The 20,500-nt window shown below is 27.2% G+C and overlaps 1 protein-coding gene across 1 annotated transcript; it reads right to left on the bottom strand.

Annotated features, from left to right (window-relative positions):
- Positions 1-4,210: 4,210 nt before the first annotated feature.
- LOC124943587 (LOB domain-containing protein 20-like) lies at positions 4,211-17,589 on the bottom strand. Its single transcript, XM_047484075.1, has 2 exons — positions 17,224-17,589; positions 4,211-4,576 (listed from the first exon to the last, which is right to left on the bottom strand). The coding sequence occupies exons 1-2, from the start codon at positions 17,587-17,589 to the stop codon at positions 4,211-4,213; spliced, it is 732 nt and encodes a 243-aa protein (XP_047340031.1).
- Positions 17,590-20,500: the final 2,911 nt, after the last annotated feature.

Below are 20,500 nucleotides of genomic sequence, written 5' to 3'. Positions count from 1 at the left end.
TACTTTCTAGCTTCCCTGTTTTGACTATTAAAGCTCTCGGTGTAATTGCTTGTCATTTGATTGTATCGTTTACCAGGAAAAAAGGCACGACTCCATCTCTCCAACCTAATATCTCCAAATACATGGCAATACGAGGGTCCTTAGCATTGATCTTATCAAAATGTCAATTAAACTACAAGATTGTGTATGCACGAGAAGCCAATCAAACTCTAAGTGACAGTGATCAGTTTTAAATTTGGCCATAATATTCATCTTGATGTGGTAAGTACATGCACCGTGATATGCTTCTGGAAAAACTGAGCACAAGGTATTGGCGATGCTTGGGTGTCTATCGGATACGAAGATCATCAACTAATCCAATTGCATCTCTAAGTTTTTGCATGAAATAAGTCCAGGAGTTGTTATTCTCTGAATCAACAACGCCGAATGCAACATGATAGAGTTGTTCATTCGCATCTGATGTTATCGCCACCAATAGCTGACCTATAACCTTGTGCTTAAGAAAACTAGCATCGACGCACAATACCGGACGACAACAGTTTTTGAAACCCCTAATTGATAGGCCTAGAGACATGAACATATACCTGAAATGGTCGTGCTCATCCGTCTGGATGTCTGTTATGGTACCCGAATTATTTTTCTTCAACATGTACAGGTATGATGGCAATTTACCATAGGAATCTTCTACCGTTCATCGCACCGCCATTAAGGGATTTTCTCTAGACCTCCAAGCCTTATTATAAGACATTTTTATTCCATAAGTTCTTTGTATGTCTTCCATTATTTTCTTGGGCATGTGGTCATGGTGATGGTCCATGTACTTGCTCTTCATGCATTCCCCAAAAACTCATGCTGGTGCTTGCCTTTGATTCTCTTGCCTCGTCACAATTAAACATGTATGATCTTTTACAAATTTACGAATCTCAAACATCTCCGAGGATTTTCCTTTCACAGCACGCAATCTCCACTTGCAATTCTTATCCAAATATTTCACACACCAAAGTTCTTTTTTTGACTTCTCCACTATGAATTCAAAATGATTAGCCGTCGCATATTTATGTAACCTCAGTTGAAATTCTTTTTTATTCTCAAACAACGAACTGACTTACAATCCGATTTCGCAAGTTAATGCCTCATGTATATGATTTTCACTATTTGGTATGTTACTAGCAACCTAATCACTACAGCTTGGTTGGGTACGAGTAACAACATTGTTTGGTTGTGTACTAAGAACCCAAGCATTGTTTGGTTATGTACTAGGAACCCAATCACTGCAGTTTGGTTGTGTACTAGGAACCCAATCATTGTTTGTTTGTGTACTAGGAACTCAATCAACAACCCCTTCATTTAGACATAAACATGGGTCTTCTTCTATGTCATTTTGAGTTTCAAACACAACCTTTTGCTTCTAAAACTTCGGGAATACGTCTGGATCATCAATTGCTGGAACCACTACACTTTCTTGAGTTAGGTTTGTTGGGTTTCTAGGTAGTGATTTCTCTACTAAAGATACACACAGTGCAATGCGATGGTGGAGTGATATCGAGGTTTCAACTAAAAAGAAGTTCACATCCATATCTTGTTTGATATCAGTTATATAGGAAAATTTGTCATCTATACCCAGAGTATTAAACTTGGTTTTAAGAAATAATTCATATATAGATTTATCAACATTAGTAGCAAAATATATCATATCAACTAATTCAGCATATGTAGAATTTAGGAGAACATTCAAACCTCTAGTTGACTTTGGAACAAAATGAGTTATGCAATCCGTAATTTTCCACTCTCCATCAAGGTAAAAAAGTACTTGAGCTGCAATTGAAAATAGTTCAACGATTATACGCGTATTGTAATGTTCTGTTATTAGTTCACATAAAATAAATGTACCCATTTGAGAACAAAGAGTCGTGGGTCTTCAGCTGCTGAACTTGAACGAAGGGACGGAGCTGAGAATATACAATAACCGTAAGTTACCAAACATTGGAAAAGCTAAGCAACATTATAATATACCAAGTTTGTGAATATACAACATTGGATAAGCTAAGAAACATCATAATATACAATGTTTGTGAATATACAATGCTCGTGAATATACAATGCTCGTGGATATACAATGTTTAGACACATATACCCTATACCATCAATATAAACAGATAAACCCTAAACTCTACAAATATCCTAAAACTAAGGAATATCCATCAATATATAAGCATCTATGAGTTATACATAAAAGCCCGACTGAATAATAACATTACACAACCCTAAACTCAATCCCTAAAGCCTAAACTGACTTGTAAAGGAACGACGACACAGACGGAAGGACCAATCCCATAAGCATCAATCAATGATGTTGAACGAAGTTGGAATGGAAAGTCAACAGTTGTAAAGACGAAGTTTTGGAGGTCGGGGTGGGAGAGAGTCGATAGATCTTTGTGAATGAGTTTTGTTTTAAATTAGGGCAAAAAAAATTATATATACAATGAAAGACGAGAAATACCATTCACGCATTTTCATCTAAAAAGCGTGAGTTCATAAACGCGTTTTAGATGAAAATGCGTGAATGGAATTTCTTGACTTTCCATTTACGGGAAATGACATTCACACATTTCATCTAAAACGTGTTTATGAACTCACGCTTTTAAATGAAAATGCGTGAATGACATTTCTCATAAATGAGCGGTAAATTAGGCGCGAGAGATATTACAGACTTTTCGCAGGGAAAAAGGGCCCATTTTGCAAACATTATCAGACGTGAGCCTTTTTTGGAATTAAGGCTATTATGGAGGCCATTTCATCAAATTTCCCAATAGGGGACTATAATGTTATTTGCAAAAATAATCTTTTGCCTTTAGCAAAAGTTCAAACTATCCTTAATAAATTTTCTTCTTATTTCTCTTCTTCTTTTCTTTTCTTTTCTTTTCTACTCTCTTCTTCTCCCTCAACAAGGGCGAGTTCCCCTCCGACATTTCTGCTATCCCAAACAAAGCAACGCCTTTTTCTGCTTCCCCTCCAGACGTTTTCTATCTCCCCTACGACTATGTAGCATCTACATTAGATCTCCATCAAACGTCGACGACTGTACCATCCCTCTAGCCCCCGACGATTGTACCATCCCGCTAGATCTCCAACAAAACAAACTCTGAATCAGTGGGTAAGTTAGATATTATTTTTTTAGATGAAAACACTTGTTATTAATCAATTGGGATCGCAAAGTGCATCTTGCGCCGATGCAAAATGCATCTTACGCCTGCGCAGATTGCATCTTACGCCGACGCAAACTAAACTTTGCGCACTTTGCTGCACTTTGTTTTAGTTAGTATAAAGTTGTGACATTGTTCTCTATCCATATGTTCGGTCACTGCCAAGGATAAAATAGAAAAACAGGTATGATGCTAAGAATATTACCATTGTTTTTTCAATTGCCTTAAAGAAATGGGTTTTGGCCAAAGGGAAAAATTGTATGTTGTGAATTATATGTTTTGGACAAAGGCAGAACATAATGACTAATTTCTTTAACGTAGGATCATTTAATGTAACTAATTATATTTCATCAATGACATTTGAAAAGTTTCAACGTATACATTTATCATTACATTTGATTGAAAATTTATCATTTATATATTGATATTAATATCCCATTTAATTGCAAATATATCAATTTATTTTTATGCAATAAAATGCATTTTGCAAATAAGTTAAGCCCCACTTGAATTAATGTAAAACACTAATATTAAATAAAATTGTCTTTTTTTTTATCTTGTATGATAAAATGTTTAAAATTTTACAACTTTAATTTAAGTTAGTTAGTTTAAACAACAAGACTATCACAATATCATATTATATATGATTTATATGTGTATCATAAAAATGCTACATTTTGTTGTTTTTTTAATGTGAACAAATCCACTAACTCGATTTTATTCTTGGAACTCATTCATTCAATTTTATTCTTGAATTCTCGTTTTTATTTATATAATGAAAATCATCTATATAATCTAAATTCTAACATTATATTAGATTAATCCAACCACTTTCAATTAATCTTTTACATGTACTAATTATAGTTGTTTTTTAATTTGAACTAGTTAAAGTAGAAATATATCAAGTCCCTTATATAATGGCTTTTTATTGATCATAGGCGCCATCACGTTAGTTTATAAGGAATGATTATTGTGTGTCCAACAGAAAGTGAGAAGGAAAAAGGTGGTTAGCAAATGCCGCCGCGTCTGGATTCTTCCTCTTCTTCCTCATCGTCATTTGTAAGTTGATGGGAAAGTCGCAAGGGATCAAAGCTATAGGAAGATGGATCCATGGTGTCACCTATGAAATCAAAGTTGGAGTTAAATGCTCTAGGTTGTTGGTTGTTGGAAGTGGATGAGTTATTATTGTTGGAATAAGCAGGTTGTAGAAGTCGAAGCCCCAAACTATAATGATCTTGTTGTTGATGTTGTTGGTGAAAATGATTATGTTGGAATTGTTGTTGTTGACAATTGTTAATAGCATTTGCAACTACAAATCTATTACTTAATAGTTGAGATTGCACCATTGCTAGCTCAGCTTGTAGATTTATTACCTACAATAAACATTTTTATACATATATAGTTATTCTTATGAATTATTTATATAAATATATAAAAAGAAAATTTCCGAGTTAGCCTTAAAAAAATAAAGGAAAAAAAATAATATTTAACTAGAATGAACAAGAATGTAATTTTAAAAATTTAACTTATGATTCAATATAACTATGTTCTTATAAAACAAAAGAAAACAAAGGGAAATTTCTAACACAAATTTGTAGATTAAATAATAATAATAAACAAACAAAATCTTATAATTTAAGATAGTGTTGGATAAAATTAAAATTAAATATTAAAGTGACTTTAATATATGAAATAAAAAAAAAATGAATTAAGCACACAAAAATATTTAAACATTAATAAAGTTACTAAATTCTTTAACATTATAAACTAAATTATATAAAACTATTGTATATTATTATATGTTTCTAATATAATATAAGTTAAATAAAGAAATAAGAATATTTTTTTTCAATTACATACCTTACCCTTCGGACACTTTGGAGTGGCCCTCACTAATGGTTAGGTAACCTTCATATTATAAGAATAATTTTTTTTTATATACAATTAATTTAATTTAAAAGGATAAATTTGTGTTTTTTAAATTATTTTATAATTAGCTTAGTTAGTTTTATTTTATTTTTTAAAATAAGTTAAACATTTTATCTTTTTATATTTAATATATTTTTACTTATATCTAAAAAATATAATTATAAATATGTATTATTAAATAAACTTAAATTATATTGTTTTAATATCAAATTAATTGACAAGTGATTATACGTACAATTTTAATTAATTTTATTGTGGTTATTTATTGTTCAAATATCTTTTAATTTTATTTATTATTATTATCATTTTATTATCATTTTATTATCATTATATAATATTTTTATTTTAAATGATTAATGAGATTTTAATTTAATATATAAAAGTTGATTGTAATATATATTTTCACATGTTTCCTACTCTACTTAAGAACATCTAATGGTTTATTTTTGTTTGCTTCGCCTAAGTTATTTATTTATTCATATGGAGTTTGTTTGATATTAGTTTTTTAGATTTTTTTAAATTTTATTCAGTTTTTTTATAAATTTTCTATATCACGTCATTATCATTCTAACCATCAAATCACTCATTTCATCAATTAAAATACCTTAACTTTATTTTTTTTAAATTAAATTTTAAATAAAATAATATTATATATAGTAATTTAACAAATTAAAAATCCAACTAAAATATCCTTAACTTTATTTTTAAAAAATTAAATTTAAAATAAAATAATATATAGTAATTTAACACATTAAAAATCCAAATAACCTACTTTTTATTAAACAATTTTTTTTAATAAAATCTCAAAAAAATCCTAATAAAAACAAATTGGGACAATCTCTTGATGATAAGATTGGCGACACCGAGACAACTCATACAAGCAGTGGTAGATCCAAGAGGTACAAGAAGAGGCTTAAGCATCCCTGACTTTTGTGAAAAGTTTGGGTATAATTTATACAAATTAATTATGAATTATATATTTTTTTCTATATATAGTTAGAAATGGCAAGCAGTACAAAGGGGTAATGGCGCAGTTGGCTGACGCGTAAGTCTCATATGTTTGTTTGAGGCTAGTTCCCTAAAAGTATAGACTGATTTTGAAATATACTCTTAAAATATGTTTTTGTGATAGATACCCTTAATATGCTACATTTTGATGTTCAACTTTACCATCAAAATTGTTGTATTCATTTATAATTGCATGTTGTTGCAAGAAAATTTGTACTATACTGTATAGTGTATGTGATAAAACATCTTTTATTGTTTTCTAATAGTATTTCTTATTTTTTTATTATAAAAATAGGTTCTTGATACGTTGATTCAAGAGATGAACAATTATTTTTCGGAATCAACTATAAAGGTACTTACTTGCATTGTTTGTTCAGATCCAAATGACTCGGTTTTTCAATTTGATATTGGTAAGATACTTTATCTTGCTGAACTTTATCCAGAGGATTTTCGTTAGCTGACCGTATAGTACTTGAGACTAGCTTCAGATTTACATTCAAAATGTACGAAATGAATTTTCTATGATTCAAGATTTGGAAAGTCTTGCTAAGAAGATGGTTAAAATTGGGAAACATAGAGTTTTTACATTGATATATCGGTTGATTGAGTTAGCATTGGTTTTACCTATTACGACTGCTTCTGCTGAAAATGTATTTTTTGCGATAAAAATTATCAAGACTGATTTACGTAATAGAATGGGTGATGAGTGGATGAACGACAGTTTGGTAGTATACATCGAGAAGGAGATTTTTTCCACAATTGAAAATGAACAAATTTTATAATATTTTCAACAAATGAACACCCGAAGAAGTTAATTGTCTTCATTTGTTTGTACGTCTAGTAGTAGTTAAATTGTAAAAGGATAGATATTTTATTAGTATTAGTTTAATTTTATATCTTTATTATTATCATTATTAATTATATTTTTATTTTTGATCAGTGTTGCATAGTAAAAAAAAATTATACATGATAAATTTTAGAGCACCCATTGAAATCTGACTCTAAATTCGCTATTTGATTTGTGGCAATGAGATGTTAGTATGATATGTACATGGACTATCCATAAACTGAAACTTCAAAATAAATTATGATAGATTTTCCTAAATTCATTTTTCTACTATTGCCCTTGTAGAGAATCAACTCTTTTAGAGAAAATCTATCTAGGTACATTCGTGTCCACCCCTTCAAAAGATATGTCCCTCCTAAGAGATCATAGTTCTGGATAGTTCATATTTCGTGGATACGGAATGTTGTTTTTTTAATTTTTTTATTCTTTATGATGCAGTTGGGAAATAAAGAAGAAAAAAAATCAATATTTGTTTGATAGTGAATTAAAGTGATAAAAATGTTATAATAATGTCATATTAAGTCATCCTCAACCCTAATATATAAATATGTCCTCGATATGTGATCTATAAGTGAGGTAGGCCGAGTAGGGAGCCTATTTAAATAGTGTTTGATACACTATGTTGCTTTTATGGTCACTTTGACAATTTTAGATTCCTCTATTGGAGATATAATCCGAACAAATAGGCCGAGTATAGAGCTTATTTAAATAGTGTTTGATACACTATGTTACTTTTGTGGTCACTTTGACGATTTTAGATTCTTCAATCGGAGATATAATCCTTGTTTGGATTGGGTTATTTAAAAAACCTAGAGAGAGAAAAAATAATGTTTGTTGATGATTTTGAATAAATAATGATTAGTTTGGTAAAAATATTTAAAGTGTATTGATATATATAAATAAAATAAAAAAATAATAATTTAAAATAAATAATATTTTAGTATTTTAGTTAATGATTAAAGTGATATGAGAGATGAGAGATTAGTGATTTTATTTGAGTTATTAAAAAAAAATCAAACCTAACAAGGGCATATTATTTGTCAAAGGAAAGACCTCCCTTTAAGTAGGCTCAATAGACATTTAGTTAATGATCATGGTTTGTAGGTGTAAGCAGGCCGGCCTAATCTTATATATTTTTAAAAAATAACATAAAGCATTTCTCACATTGTCTAGCTATCTTTCATTATATCCATATAAATAGTAATTTATTTAATTTAATTTGTAAAGAAAAAATAAAATTTAAACAAATAGAAAGATGGAAAATGATTTTTTATTGGTTGGGTTGTCCTGAGTTGAATTTTTATGGAAAATGATATAATATAAGATTAAAATTATATTTAGATAAATTTATATTTTAATAAATCTAAAAAAATTATATTTATAAGAATTAATATATTTTAAATATACTAATATTAATCAATATTATAACTCTAAATAAAATTTCAAATGTATTAATAATATAAGATTACAATTAAATGGAAGCGAATATTGGTGTGATTCTAGTTTTAATTAAAATATATATATATATATATATATATATATATATATATATATATATATATATATATATATATATATATTACAAGGTTATACTTAACTTTTATTTTTGTAGAGTAGTATATTAATTAAAGAATGTTTGTTTGATAAAAATGTATTGAATCTTCTTATCTAGAACTGTATCCAATTATTAAACTTGGATATTATTAAAAAGACTATTACTCATTTTGAAATATATTTGCTACAACCCTCTAATAACATTGTTAGATTTTAATATGCTTTAATTTTAGTTTGATATAAAAACTTTATGTATTGCATAATAGTATTGAATATTCTTTAATGTAGAAATCTTCAATCAAAACATCTCCTGCTTATCTTTAATAGGATTAAATAACATGTAGAGGTGTAACACTTATTTATCTTTAATAGGATTAAATAGTCACATTTCCAAATGTATTTCTCTATTTTATTTACTTTAACTTCGTAGTAGAGCATTCACAAGGATTAACACTCATGATCCTTTCAAAGTTTTAGTCAGATTAAGTAGAAGAATATAAAATATATTTCTCAAAATGTCTCAACTGAACATGTTAGCGTTAATTAAACTTTTTTTTACAGATCAATTCAATATCTTTTGACATGTTGCTTTTGTTGAACAATCATTTCCTTTAAAATTGCAAAAACTTCTTCTATCAATTATTTCACCACTTATATTTCTTCTCCTCCACCAATATTTTCTAAATATTTCACATTTTCACAATTCATTCTCATCACTCCTAACATCTTAACCTTCACCATCATCAAACTTTGAAGTTTCATCATCGTCATCTCACATTTACTACATTTGCCCGACTATAAAAGTTGATCACAACTTCAATTTAATTTGTTTTATTACCGACTTAAAAGTCGATACCGACAATAAAAGTCGAGAAAAACATTATTGATTGTAAAAGTCGAGAATCTTTATCAAATATAGAAATAGAAAACATTATTACCGACTGTAAAAGTTGAGAAAATCATTGTCAAATGTAAAAGTCGAGAAAAAAAATACCGACTATAAAATTATAAAATTCGATGCTGACTATAAAAGTTGAGAAAATAATTTTAGGTCAATCACATGTCTCTTAAAAGACTCTTTAGTTTTTCTTTAGAATCTCTTGATTTCATCTACCCGTAAATCAAAGAGTCAACATTTAATATTATTTACTTGTAACATTTCGATTATTATTTTTTTTACTATAAATACTAGTACATGCAAATACTAATCATCAAACAATATCATGCAACTCTTTAGAGTTTATTATCTCGCTTATTATCATACTCTCTACCTTCTTTATTTTATTTACTTTAATTTGGTATCAGATCATTCATAAGGGTTAACCCCATGATCTTATCAAAGTTTTCGGTTGGATTGAGTAGAAGAATATATGATATATTTCTCCAAATGTCTCAACCGCACATGTTAGCGTTGCTTAATCGGTCAATTTTATATCTCTCGATACTTTACTTTTGTTGAACCCTCGTTTCCTTTAAAATTGCAAAAACTCCTTCTATCAATCATTTCTATACTAATATTTATTCTCCTCCACTATTATTTTCTCAATATTTCACATTTATCAAAACTCATTCCGAAATCTCATCACTCCCAACATCTTAACATTCATCATCATCAAACTATGAAACTTCATCATTTCTCATCATCTCACATTTACTTCATTTGTCTGACTATAAAAGTTGATCACAACTTCAATTTAATATGTTTTATTACCCCCTATAAAATTTGATGCCAACTATTAAAGTTAAAAAAATTATTACCGACTGTAAAAGTAAACGTTGACAACAAAAGTCGAGATAATATTATAGACGGTAAAAATTGAGAAAATCTTTTTTTAGGAAAACTATTAAAACCATTTCATTAAAATCCTAAAAGTGGGAGGGTTAGAAATCAAAACTAGACAAACCCTAGCTATGATTAAGGATGACAATCAAGAGACCCTAAAAAACTGATTAGTAGAATTCATACATTCTAAAAAATAGAGATTACAAATAGAAAAGACTTTTATTGTCGGTAAGTTGAGAAAATCTTTACCGACAATAAAAGTAGAGAAAATTATTACCGACTGTAAAAGTCGAAAAAACCATTGTCAAATGTAAAAGTCGAGAAAATAAATACCACTATAAAATTCAAAACTGACTTTAAAATTTGAGAAAATAATTACAAAAGGTAAAAGTCGAGAACATAATTACCAAGTAAAAAGTCAATACTGACCATGGACTCTTCATTTGTACCACACCATCACTCAGTTTGTCTGAAATTTCTCATCATCAAATACATATAAGCAACTAACTAACATAATAACCGAAGACCTTCACTCACACTATTTTGTCTTATTACGTAAAAAAACTCATTGTGTGTCACTCCGTTTTGTTTGAGGGAATATATTACAGACTATAACATCATCAATTTAAAGGATTAAGAATCAAGGTCAATCACATATCTCTCAAAATACTCTTGAGTTTTTCTTTAGAGCCTCTTGATTTCATCTACCGTAAATCGAAGAGTCAGCATTTAATGTTATTTACTTGTAACATTTCGATTACTATTTTATTTACTATAAATACCATGTACATGTAAATACTAATCATCAAACAATATTAGTATAACTCTTTAGGGTTTATCATCTCTCTTATATCATACTCTCTACATTCTCTATTTTATTTACTTTAACTTGTTATCAAAGCATTTATAAAGGTTAACCCCATAATCTTATCAAAGTTTTCAGTCGGATTGAATAAAAAAATATATATGATATATTTCTCCAAGTGTCTCAACCGCAGATGTCAGCGTTGTTTACACGTTTTTACCAGTCAATTATAAAACTCTCGATAAGTTACTTTTGTTAAATCCTCTATCCTTTAAAATTGTAAAAACTCCTTCCAATAATCAATTCTACATTTATTTATTCTTCTCCATTATTTTTCTCAATATTTCACATTTATCACAACTCATTCTAAAATCTCATCACTCCCAACATCTTAACATTCACCTTAATTTATCAAACTTTGAAACTTCATCATCTCACGGCATCTCACATTTGCTACGTTTGCCCGACTATAAAAGTTGATCACAACTTTAAAATAACTTGTTTTATTACCCACTGTAAAAGTCGATATCAACGGTTAAAGTTGAAAAAATTATTACCGACAGTAAAAGTTGAGAAAAACATTATTGATTGTAAAATTCGAGAAAACTTTTACCGACAATAAAAGTGGAGAAAAATATTAATGACTGTAAAGTCGAGAAAATCATTGTCAAATGTAAAAATTGAGAAAATAAATACCAAATATAAAATTCGATATTTATTGTGAAAGTTGAAAAAATAATTAACAACGATAAAAGTTGAGAAAATAATTATCAACTAAAAAATCGATGCTGACCATGAACTCTTCATTTGTCCCACACCATCCCTCAGTTTGTCTGGATTTCTCGTCATCAAATATATATATTTAATGATCAACTAACTAATGAAATTGATTTTTATTAAATTAAATAAGGAGTTACATATAAAATATTATTTATAAATAATAAAAAATAATATCTAAAAAATTAAATTAACTAAATAAAGTTTTAAGTGATAAACTATGAAAATTTTAAATAATAAAATTATAACAAAAATGATTTATCATTATACAATTTCTTGAGGTGACTTAAAAGATGAAGTCATTTCAATTAACAATGAAGTAGAGAATGATCAATTAAGAGTGGTTGGAAGAATCTATTTCTAAAATTTTTAGAGAGGATTATTAGACAACGAAAAAAAAATATTAAATGATAACTCACAATTTACGAATATGGTGGAAATAATGAGAAATTAATAAAAAAAACATTAAATTAGAGGATACCTTTAAAACGTCATCGAGATGAAAGATGAATTCTAAAAATTGTTTATTAAAAAATAAAAAAGAATTTTATATCTCACAATATTATCTCATTTGCTGCAAAAATAAAAAGAATACAGACTCGAAAATGATCACCTAGACTATTAAAGAGTATGAACAATAAACGATCCACTAAATATTGAGAGTATTATTCTGATGATAAATTTGAGACGATAAATCTTTAATTGTGCACCAAACAAAATAAAACAATAACTAAAATTTGAGTAGTAAAAATAGAAATAAGACACTGGAATTTCAGAAAAGTCAATGAAAGGATACGAGTAAAATGACTTTTTTACATTTTTTTTTAAAAATTTTCTAAAAATAGAAATATTGATTTACTACATTTTTATTTATTATTATACATTTTAATTTGATATAAATTTTATGTATTAAATATATAAATAGTATTTAAAGTTCACCATCAAATTATTTAACTTTAATAGTTTATATAATGTATGTTTATCACTGTAAACTCTAGTTTTCATTATCATTTAAAAAAAAGCACATTAAATATATATAAAATAATCAAATTGTTAATTATCAATTAAAATCGTTTGTTGAAGTTAGTTTACGAGAGTAAAAGTGATGATTCCTAATTTAAATAAATATATATATATATATATTTATTACTCTTATAAATAATATTTTTTATTTTAATTTATTAAAAAAACGTTATTTACTACCATCTAAATTGCAACCAGGACTTATTCGTTTAGGGTTATTTAAAAACATAACCTAAAATTATTATATTATTCTATCTCTTTATCCGTTATATCGTTACTCAAAATATTAAAATATTATTTATTTTAAATTATTAAATTTCATTTTATTATTATATATTAATAATTTTTAAATCATTTAAAAAAAAAAACTCTATCTTAGGACTAGTTTGATTCAACTTATTCTTAGTTTATTAACGCCAATTTATTCAGCTTATTCGCATTTACATTAGATACTATCTCAACTTATTTAATTGGTAAGTTTGAGGATGTTTGATTCAGCTTATATGTCTAGCTTATTTATTTTTTATATTTATAATATTATATATATAATGTTATATATATTTATTAATTTAATTTTAAATATTTATAAATGATTTAAGTTAAAGAATAATTTATTTGAAAATAAATTATATTAATTTTTGTTAATATATAATTTTAAATATTAATAAATGACTTAAATTAAAAAGTAATATATTTTAAAATAAATAATATGAATATATTAATTTTTATAAATATATAATTTTAAATATATTAAATATATATATATATATATATATTTTATATTATTTGTTTGAAAATCAGTCTGTTGTCTACATTTTTATTTTAATTTTTAATTTTTTTTTAAAATATTTAGATATTCATTTAAAGAAAAATAATTTATTATTATTATATATATTTTCACCTTTTCACACTCTCTTACTCAATCTTTTAATTGTCAGTTCTATTTTTTTTTTTCACTCTGACCCTCTTCCTATATCATTCATTTAGGTCACGTTCCATTCATCGATTATAATATGTACTTCTAGATAATTAATTAAGACTAGTTTGATTTTCAAAATTATATTTATAAATTAAAAATTATTTATATGTCATATTTTGCTTAATTATTTTCTATATTAAGATACATATATTATAAATAATAAATAAAAATGTATTTAAATTATATTTTATTAGTATAATAGTTTTATATAAATATATAAAAACATTAAAAATAGATGAAATAGATGAAAGAAAATAAATAAAATATTAGAAAAATATTAAATAAATGAGAGATAATGAATAAAATAATTAGTTTTGAATGAAATATATGAGAGAGAATGAATAAAATAATATTTAAAAGTGATGGGAGAGAGAAACGTTGAGATTATAAGTTTAAACGTCAAAATGTATTTTGATTATAAATTTTTGTGTGAGTTTATTACACAAAGTTACTGTAGCTCTAGCTGTAGCTGTAAACGACCTAAAGCAGTTTAAACGCTGAATCAAATAAGGCCAAAAATTATTTGAATAACCCCATTTTAACTCTTAGTTTCAAGGATCTACAATCACATAAAAACATTAAAAACATGTACCTTGTTTCAACAAAGTATACCAATATCAAGGCAACTATATAACCTAATGCACAAACAAATATTGTACCTTGATTCAACCAACTTAAAATTGATCAATTTACTATTTCTATATAAAAAAAAAAGCAAACTTGTCTGATAAAAAATAAATTAGTTATTTAAGATTTGTGTAAAACTTAAAATATTTGTTTTATTAACAATTTAATTTAATAAAAATAAAGAAATAGTATTTTGGTGTACAATGAAAAAATTAAATGATTTGATAATTACAATGATATTAATGTGAAAAAAATTAAAATTTCATGTTTAATTTTCTTTTAAAAAGAACTTTAAAAAACCTATAAAACCCCAAATCAAACAAGCCCGATGAATGTCTTTGTCAAATACTTTCATGAAATTTGGAAAACAATATTCCTAGTAATTGTCTTAAATTGCACCGCCGTTATTTTTTTTGAATAAAAAGTTTATTCAACCCAAGTTAGGAAATCAAAAAATAATAAAAATCTGAAAATACAAATGTAGCTTATAAAAAAAATTAATTCAATACATTAAATTTATCTATAATATTATTTTTGATATTGACATATTTCATTATTTATTTGTAAATTTGTTTAAAAAATTGATTTATTTTAAAGTTACAATAAAAGTTTCAATTAAATCTGCCAATAAAAGAATTAAATCTAAAATCTAAATTGTTTGACACTAAATAACTAGAGAAAATAATATAATAGCTACAATCTAAACACCACTTCTTATTACCAATCATTCTCCAAATGACCATATGTGGTAACAATAAAATTAAATGGTGAGGATTGTCTTATTGTTGGTTAGCTAGAATCCTATATTTTTAGTGTAAATGTAAGGTTAATTATAATTTATATAATTTATTGCATCTCAAATTTCATTTTACTTTTATCTATAAAAACTTATAATATTTTTTTCAAAATTTGAAACATTTTTTTTAAGGAATGACGTGTCATAAATACGAGTGAAATTAAAATTTAAAATTTCTCCCTTATATTAGATTTTCAATCCATTCATGAAATGATATATTGTTTTTTTACAAAATTCTCGATTTATAGTTACTCATTTTTTAAATTAACTTAAAAGATTAATTATTTTGGTCACATGTCCATACAAAAAGAAAAAATTACAATGAAAAGATAAGAGTTATTTTTGTAGGGTTATTTTTTTTTTTTGTCCCCAAGTGAAATCTTCCCCATGTTGAGCCCATCTACCATATTCCATTTGTTCATTCACAACATCAACCATTAATCAATAAACATAACTTTCATCCGAATCCTTATCATCAACTTTTTCACTAACCCAATTCTACACCTTCATCCTCAATCTTCTCAACCCCATCTCATCACTCACTGCCTTCCATCACCACCAAAAACCAACGGACTCCTCACTTTTTTGTTTAGCCTTCCAACCCTTTGTCTAGCTACAATTATTTTTCACGTTGGCCTCCTCAACATAGTATCTATTATCAAATGTTCGAGGACAAGGAATCGACCAAGTAACCATATTCCACCCCAACAACTCAACCACAAGCTGCCACATTGTCCCATTTAGGGACTCAAACTCGAGATTTCGTCGGTTTCGTTTTTGTTTACATGTTGCATTAGTTTGTGTTTACTTTTATTTATTTTGTTATTGTTAAGTTTAATTTCTTATTTTATTATGTCTACATCTAACATTCCTTATTATTAATTGACATGTTTGGAAATATATAAAATAGGAGTTAAGTTGAGGTTGACCCAAAAAAACAGTATTAAATTTGTTAATATATATATAATTAAGTTATATTCTAAAACATTAAATCATGTAAATCAATATTTGAATAAAATAAATTAAACTTTTTTTTTCACCTTTTCAAACAAGGACATTATAAATAAATCCTTGTGTTTCAAAAAGAAGAAGGTATATATAGGCATTCTAGTTAACATGCATGTTTTCTTCTCTTGTTAATTTTTTGATTATATTATTTCATGTTTAAAGTCTCTTTGTTGTAAACTTTGGCTTTCCCTTTTTCATGTTGTGATGTACACCATATATAATACTAATAACTAATTAAAAAATCTCATATATTGTATATTTGAAAATAACACTTAATTTTTGTATAATAATTAAATCACTACAAATAACTTTTTTGTTTTATTAACTTGTATTAACCCTGCACTTATAACAGGGATAAGTAACACAATGTTAGACCACATATACTAGCTATTAATTAATTAAATAAATAAATTCTAAGTGGTGACTTTTAAAAGTACAAAAATGAATTAGGTTAATAGACAAATATTTAAGAATTGTTGTTCACAATGTTCTCTCATCACTTGATTTAGTATATTAGGATCTATAAGACTTACTACCATTTTAGTATGTTTTTCTGAAATATCTTAATATACAAATTATTTAATATATATATATATATATATATATATATATATATATATATATATATATATATATCTTTAATCAAATCAATCCATTAATTTATTAACAAAATAATAAATATTTTCTATTAATTATATTTTAAACAAATATTTTTTCATTAAATATTAATATATTTGAAGTGTTCACAAATAACTTAGGCCTTCTTGATTATGAGTAACAAAGCCATATTAAATTCCTCTTAAAAAAAATATTTTGTAAATAATAAAAATCACTCATAGCATAATAATCTTAAAGAGATTGAAGGGTTTGAATTATTTACTTACTTGTTGTTGCAAAGCAAAAATAGTTGATACACAACCATAAATGGGATCCGATAGCCTAGCTTGTGCCTCATAAGATATTGTCACAGCTGCATCTTGTCTACGATTGACAGGAATATGTTGTAGTAACTTGGAAACATTACTTGCACCAAACACCTTATGAACAGCTGCAAACCTAGCCGCCCCTTGATCCATTCCAAAGTAAGGAGCAAATATACATCCACTTATACATTTCCTCCTAAGAAACTTGCACGCCCCACATGGAGCACCAGCCACCACCGACACCAATTCACCGTCTACTACAGCTTCCACACGTCTAGTCTTACTACCTTTCCTCCGCCCTCCTCCGCCGCGTGTTGGATTCTCCATTTGATGGTTAGGAGAGGGAAATCATGAATTGGGGAGTAATGTGATAGCACTGCTATATATAATATGCATCAAATGAAGATGTTGTGTAATGCATGTATGTTGTAATGCACGGAATATTCGTGGAGTTTGGAGAGTGGGAAGAGAGCTGAGAGTGGGACGTTACGGTTGGTAATTTAGAGAAGGAGGATGAAAAAAATAGAAACATTTTTGTTGTGAGGTCCAAAACTATTTGTTTTTTCATTAAAATTACATTTTCTGGTGATAAGTTAGTTAGATTAGAATTTTTAATCTAAATATTTAATTTTTAAGTTTTTAATTGTATTACTCTATTTCAATAAATTAAGAAAAATTGTAGTTGCGAAAATATATCGGATCTGTAGTGAAAACGGTTCAAGAAAATGTCTTTCAGATCCTTGCTTAATCTTAAATATCTCAATTCTAGATCTACATTTAAATGTTAGATGAAAATGATCCCATTAGAATGTCTGACGTTGGATTTTGATCTTTCCAACTTTTTATTGATGACCCTTGAGTATTCTTGAGAGTGGACAATTTTACCTTTAATCTCATCAAATTAATATAACATGTACTAAGTTGGAAGTTGGAACCTAGTTCTATTATACTTATTTATTATTCGGCTCATCAACAAAATAATAAAATATATTATATATCTACATTAACTTTAAATATCACTTTAATTGAATTTAATTTTTATTATGAAAACAACAATATAATTACTAAACAATATATATACTAAAATATTTAAATTAATTATAACAAGTTCTAGAGAATTAAACTACTAAACATTTCCTCCAAATGGTTCTCAAATTTGATAATATTGTTTTGTTTCAATGTGGTCACAATTTGTTTTTTTACTTGGTAACTTTTATCTAATCCAAATAATTAGCATCGGGTGAGCTTAGAAGTATTATTTTAATTATTTGTATTTATAATGATTTATAAATTATTAGTGGTTAGTATAAAGTAAAAACAAATAAATAGAAAGGCATTATTAATTTATTCTTGGATTTGTTCTTGGGTCATCATGCGGAAGAAGCTTGAGGTTGGTGCATATCTATGAGTGGCACATTCTTTCGGCCCTTGGCTATAACTGGAGTTGGTAGCCCACCAAACATATACTCTTCTTTGTAGTACAAACGTCACAAAATAAAAGTACTCTTCTTTATGGGCACATGTCAAATATGGTCCTATAGGCTATGCTATTGATTTTAATGCAATATAGTGCTAAGTATTTCTAAAAAAGTTGTTTAGGGTATGACAAAGATGTGAGCTTCTTGGAAGCTTATATTTATTTGTCTAACTGTTGATTTTTTTCTTACCAGGGGTGATTTTATTTGTTTCAAGAAGAAGAAAATATAAGATAATTTGTCAAAAAAATTTATAATTACACATTTTTTACAACTCAATTTATAATTTAAAAAATAATTGTTTGCCTACAAATTAATTTCTAAAATTAATATACGAACTTATTGCATGAGATTAAAATAAATAATTAGTTCGAAAAATGTGTGGTATTAGTTAGATTTCAAATTAATTATATTCTGGACTATTTAAAAATAAATTTAAAATAGAATAAATAAAATAAAATAAATAGACTAAGGGAGAATATAACGTTGTTTATCTTGTTCGTCGCTCTTGTTTTAAAACCTTTTTGTTTTCGACAAGAAATGATATTTTCCTAAAGAGTATGTTTTTATCCATTCGAATGTCATCTCTTTAAGGTCGATTTGTGCAATCCGAAGTTAGTTGGTCTCATGCCTTACCTATCCGTTTGAGTGCTCCGCCCACAAAGGGGATGCAACGAAAGATTTTAATGGTAGGCACAACCCATTCACTTTTTAGAAAAAAAATTCTACAGCAGTTATGTTATAGTACACCTTTACTTACCTTCCTCTCGAATCTCATAAAAAGTAGATAGGAAAACTATATGTGTAGGATGTCGTCATATCTAAGAGATGAAGAACCAAAATAAAATTCTATACCATAGACATTTTGGTTGACCCGTACATATTTTAGATTTGTACGTGTAGAAACATAGTAATTTAATTAACTTTAAGAGTCTCAACTTTAGTTTACATCACAAAGAAATTAAATGAAATAAAAATTAGAGCATTCATGGATTAAGGGTCTAGACTTTAGTGTTTGATTACGCATTAAGAAAATGTCATAGCGCTATGTCCTATGCACTTATCCAAAGGACGGTCTTTACTCGAATGTAGTTGTCCATTGTGTTTTGTGAGAATATGTTATACATGCATTCTAAGTTCAAAATTCTTTTGCTTGTGAATATCTTAACCTTATGTCTAGACTATTTTTGCTTAAAGATGATTCTAATTAATATAGCTATTCCACTCGGCTTAAGATGAGGCGTCTAAAAAGCACTTGCAGACAGACGTCTGACTGTGCTATCCGCATACCTTGCATTTAAGCTAAGACGTCTGTTCAAAAGGCGTCTGTTGACTCATAGCAATAGAAGTGTCAGCTGGCGTCTGCCCAATCACTTAACGTCTATCTATGCTTAAATTACAAGCTACTTAAGCACAACTCGTCTGATGTACAGTGTCGTTAGAAGACTGTTCTGTTCAACATGAATTGAGACATCTGTCTTAACACGTCTAGCTCTATCAACTTATCAACAAATTTCCCCCTCAATTTGTGCATATTGAATTAAATTAATTTAGATCTAAAAGACCCAAAATATTTCTAAAGTAAGAAAACTTCATCTCGGGGAGTGACTTCGTGAAGATGTCGGCCACTTGTTAATCCATTGGCACATATTCCAGCCGAATATGTTTCTAAGCAACATCGAATGAAATAATGACGGAGTTCTGTCTTCTTAATAATATTATATCTAAGTCTCTCCAGGAGAGAGTAGGGTCGTTCGACACCT

Source organism: Impatiens glandulifera, chromosome 6 (genome assembly GCF_907164915.1).
Source record: "Impatiens glandulifera chromosome 6, dImpGla2.1, whole genome shotgun sequence".
NCBI lineage: Eukaryota > Viridiplantae > Streptophyta > Magnoliopsida > Ericales > Balsaminaceae > Impatiens > Impatiens glandulifera.
This window is presented reverse-complemented; position numbering and strand designations above follow the sequence as displayed.

What these genes read in the sequence shown, in the direction of transcription:
- LOC124943587 (XM_047484075.1), bottom strand. Translation starts at nt 17,589, where the DNA reads ATGGAGAATCCAACACGCGGCGGAGGAGGGCGGAGGAAAGGTAGTAAG. An exon ending in TTTTTGCTTTGCAACAACAA is followed by an intron (nt 4,577 to 17,223) that starts GTAAGTAAATAA and finishes TGTTTATTGTAG; the next exon opens with GTAATAAATCTACAAGCTGA.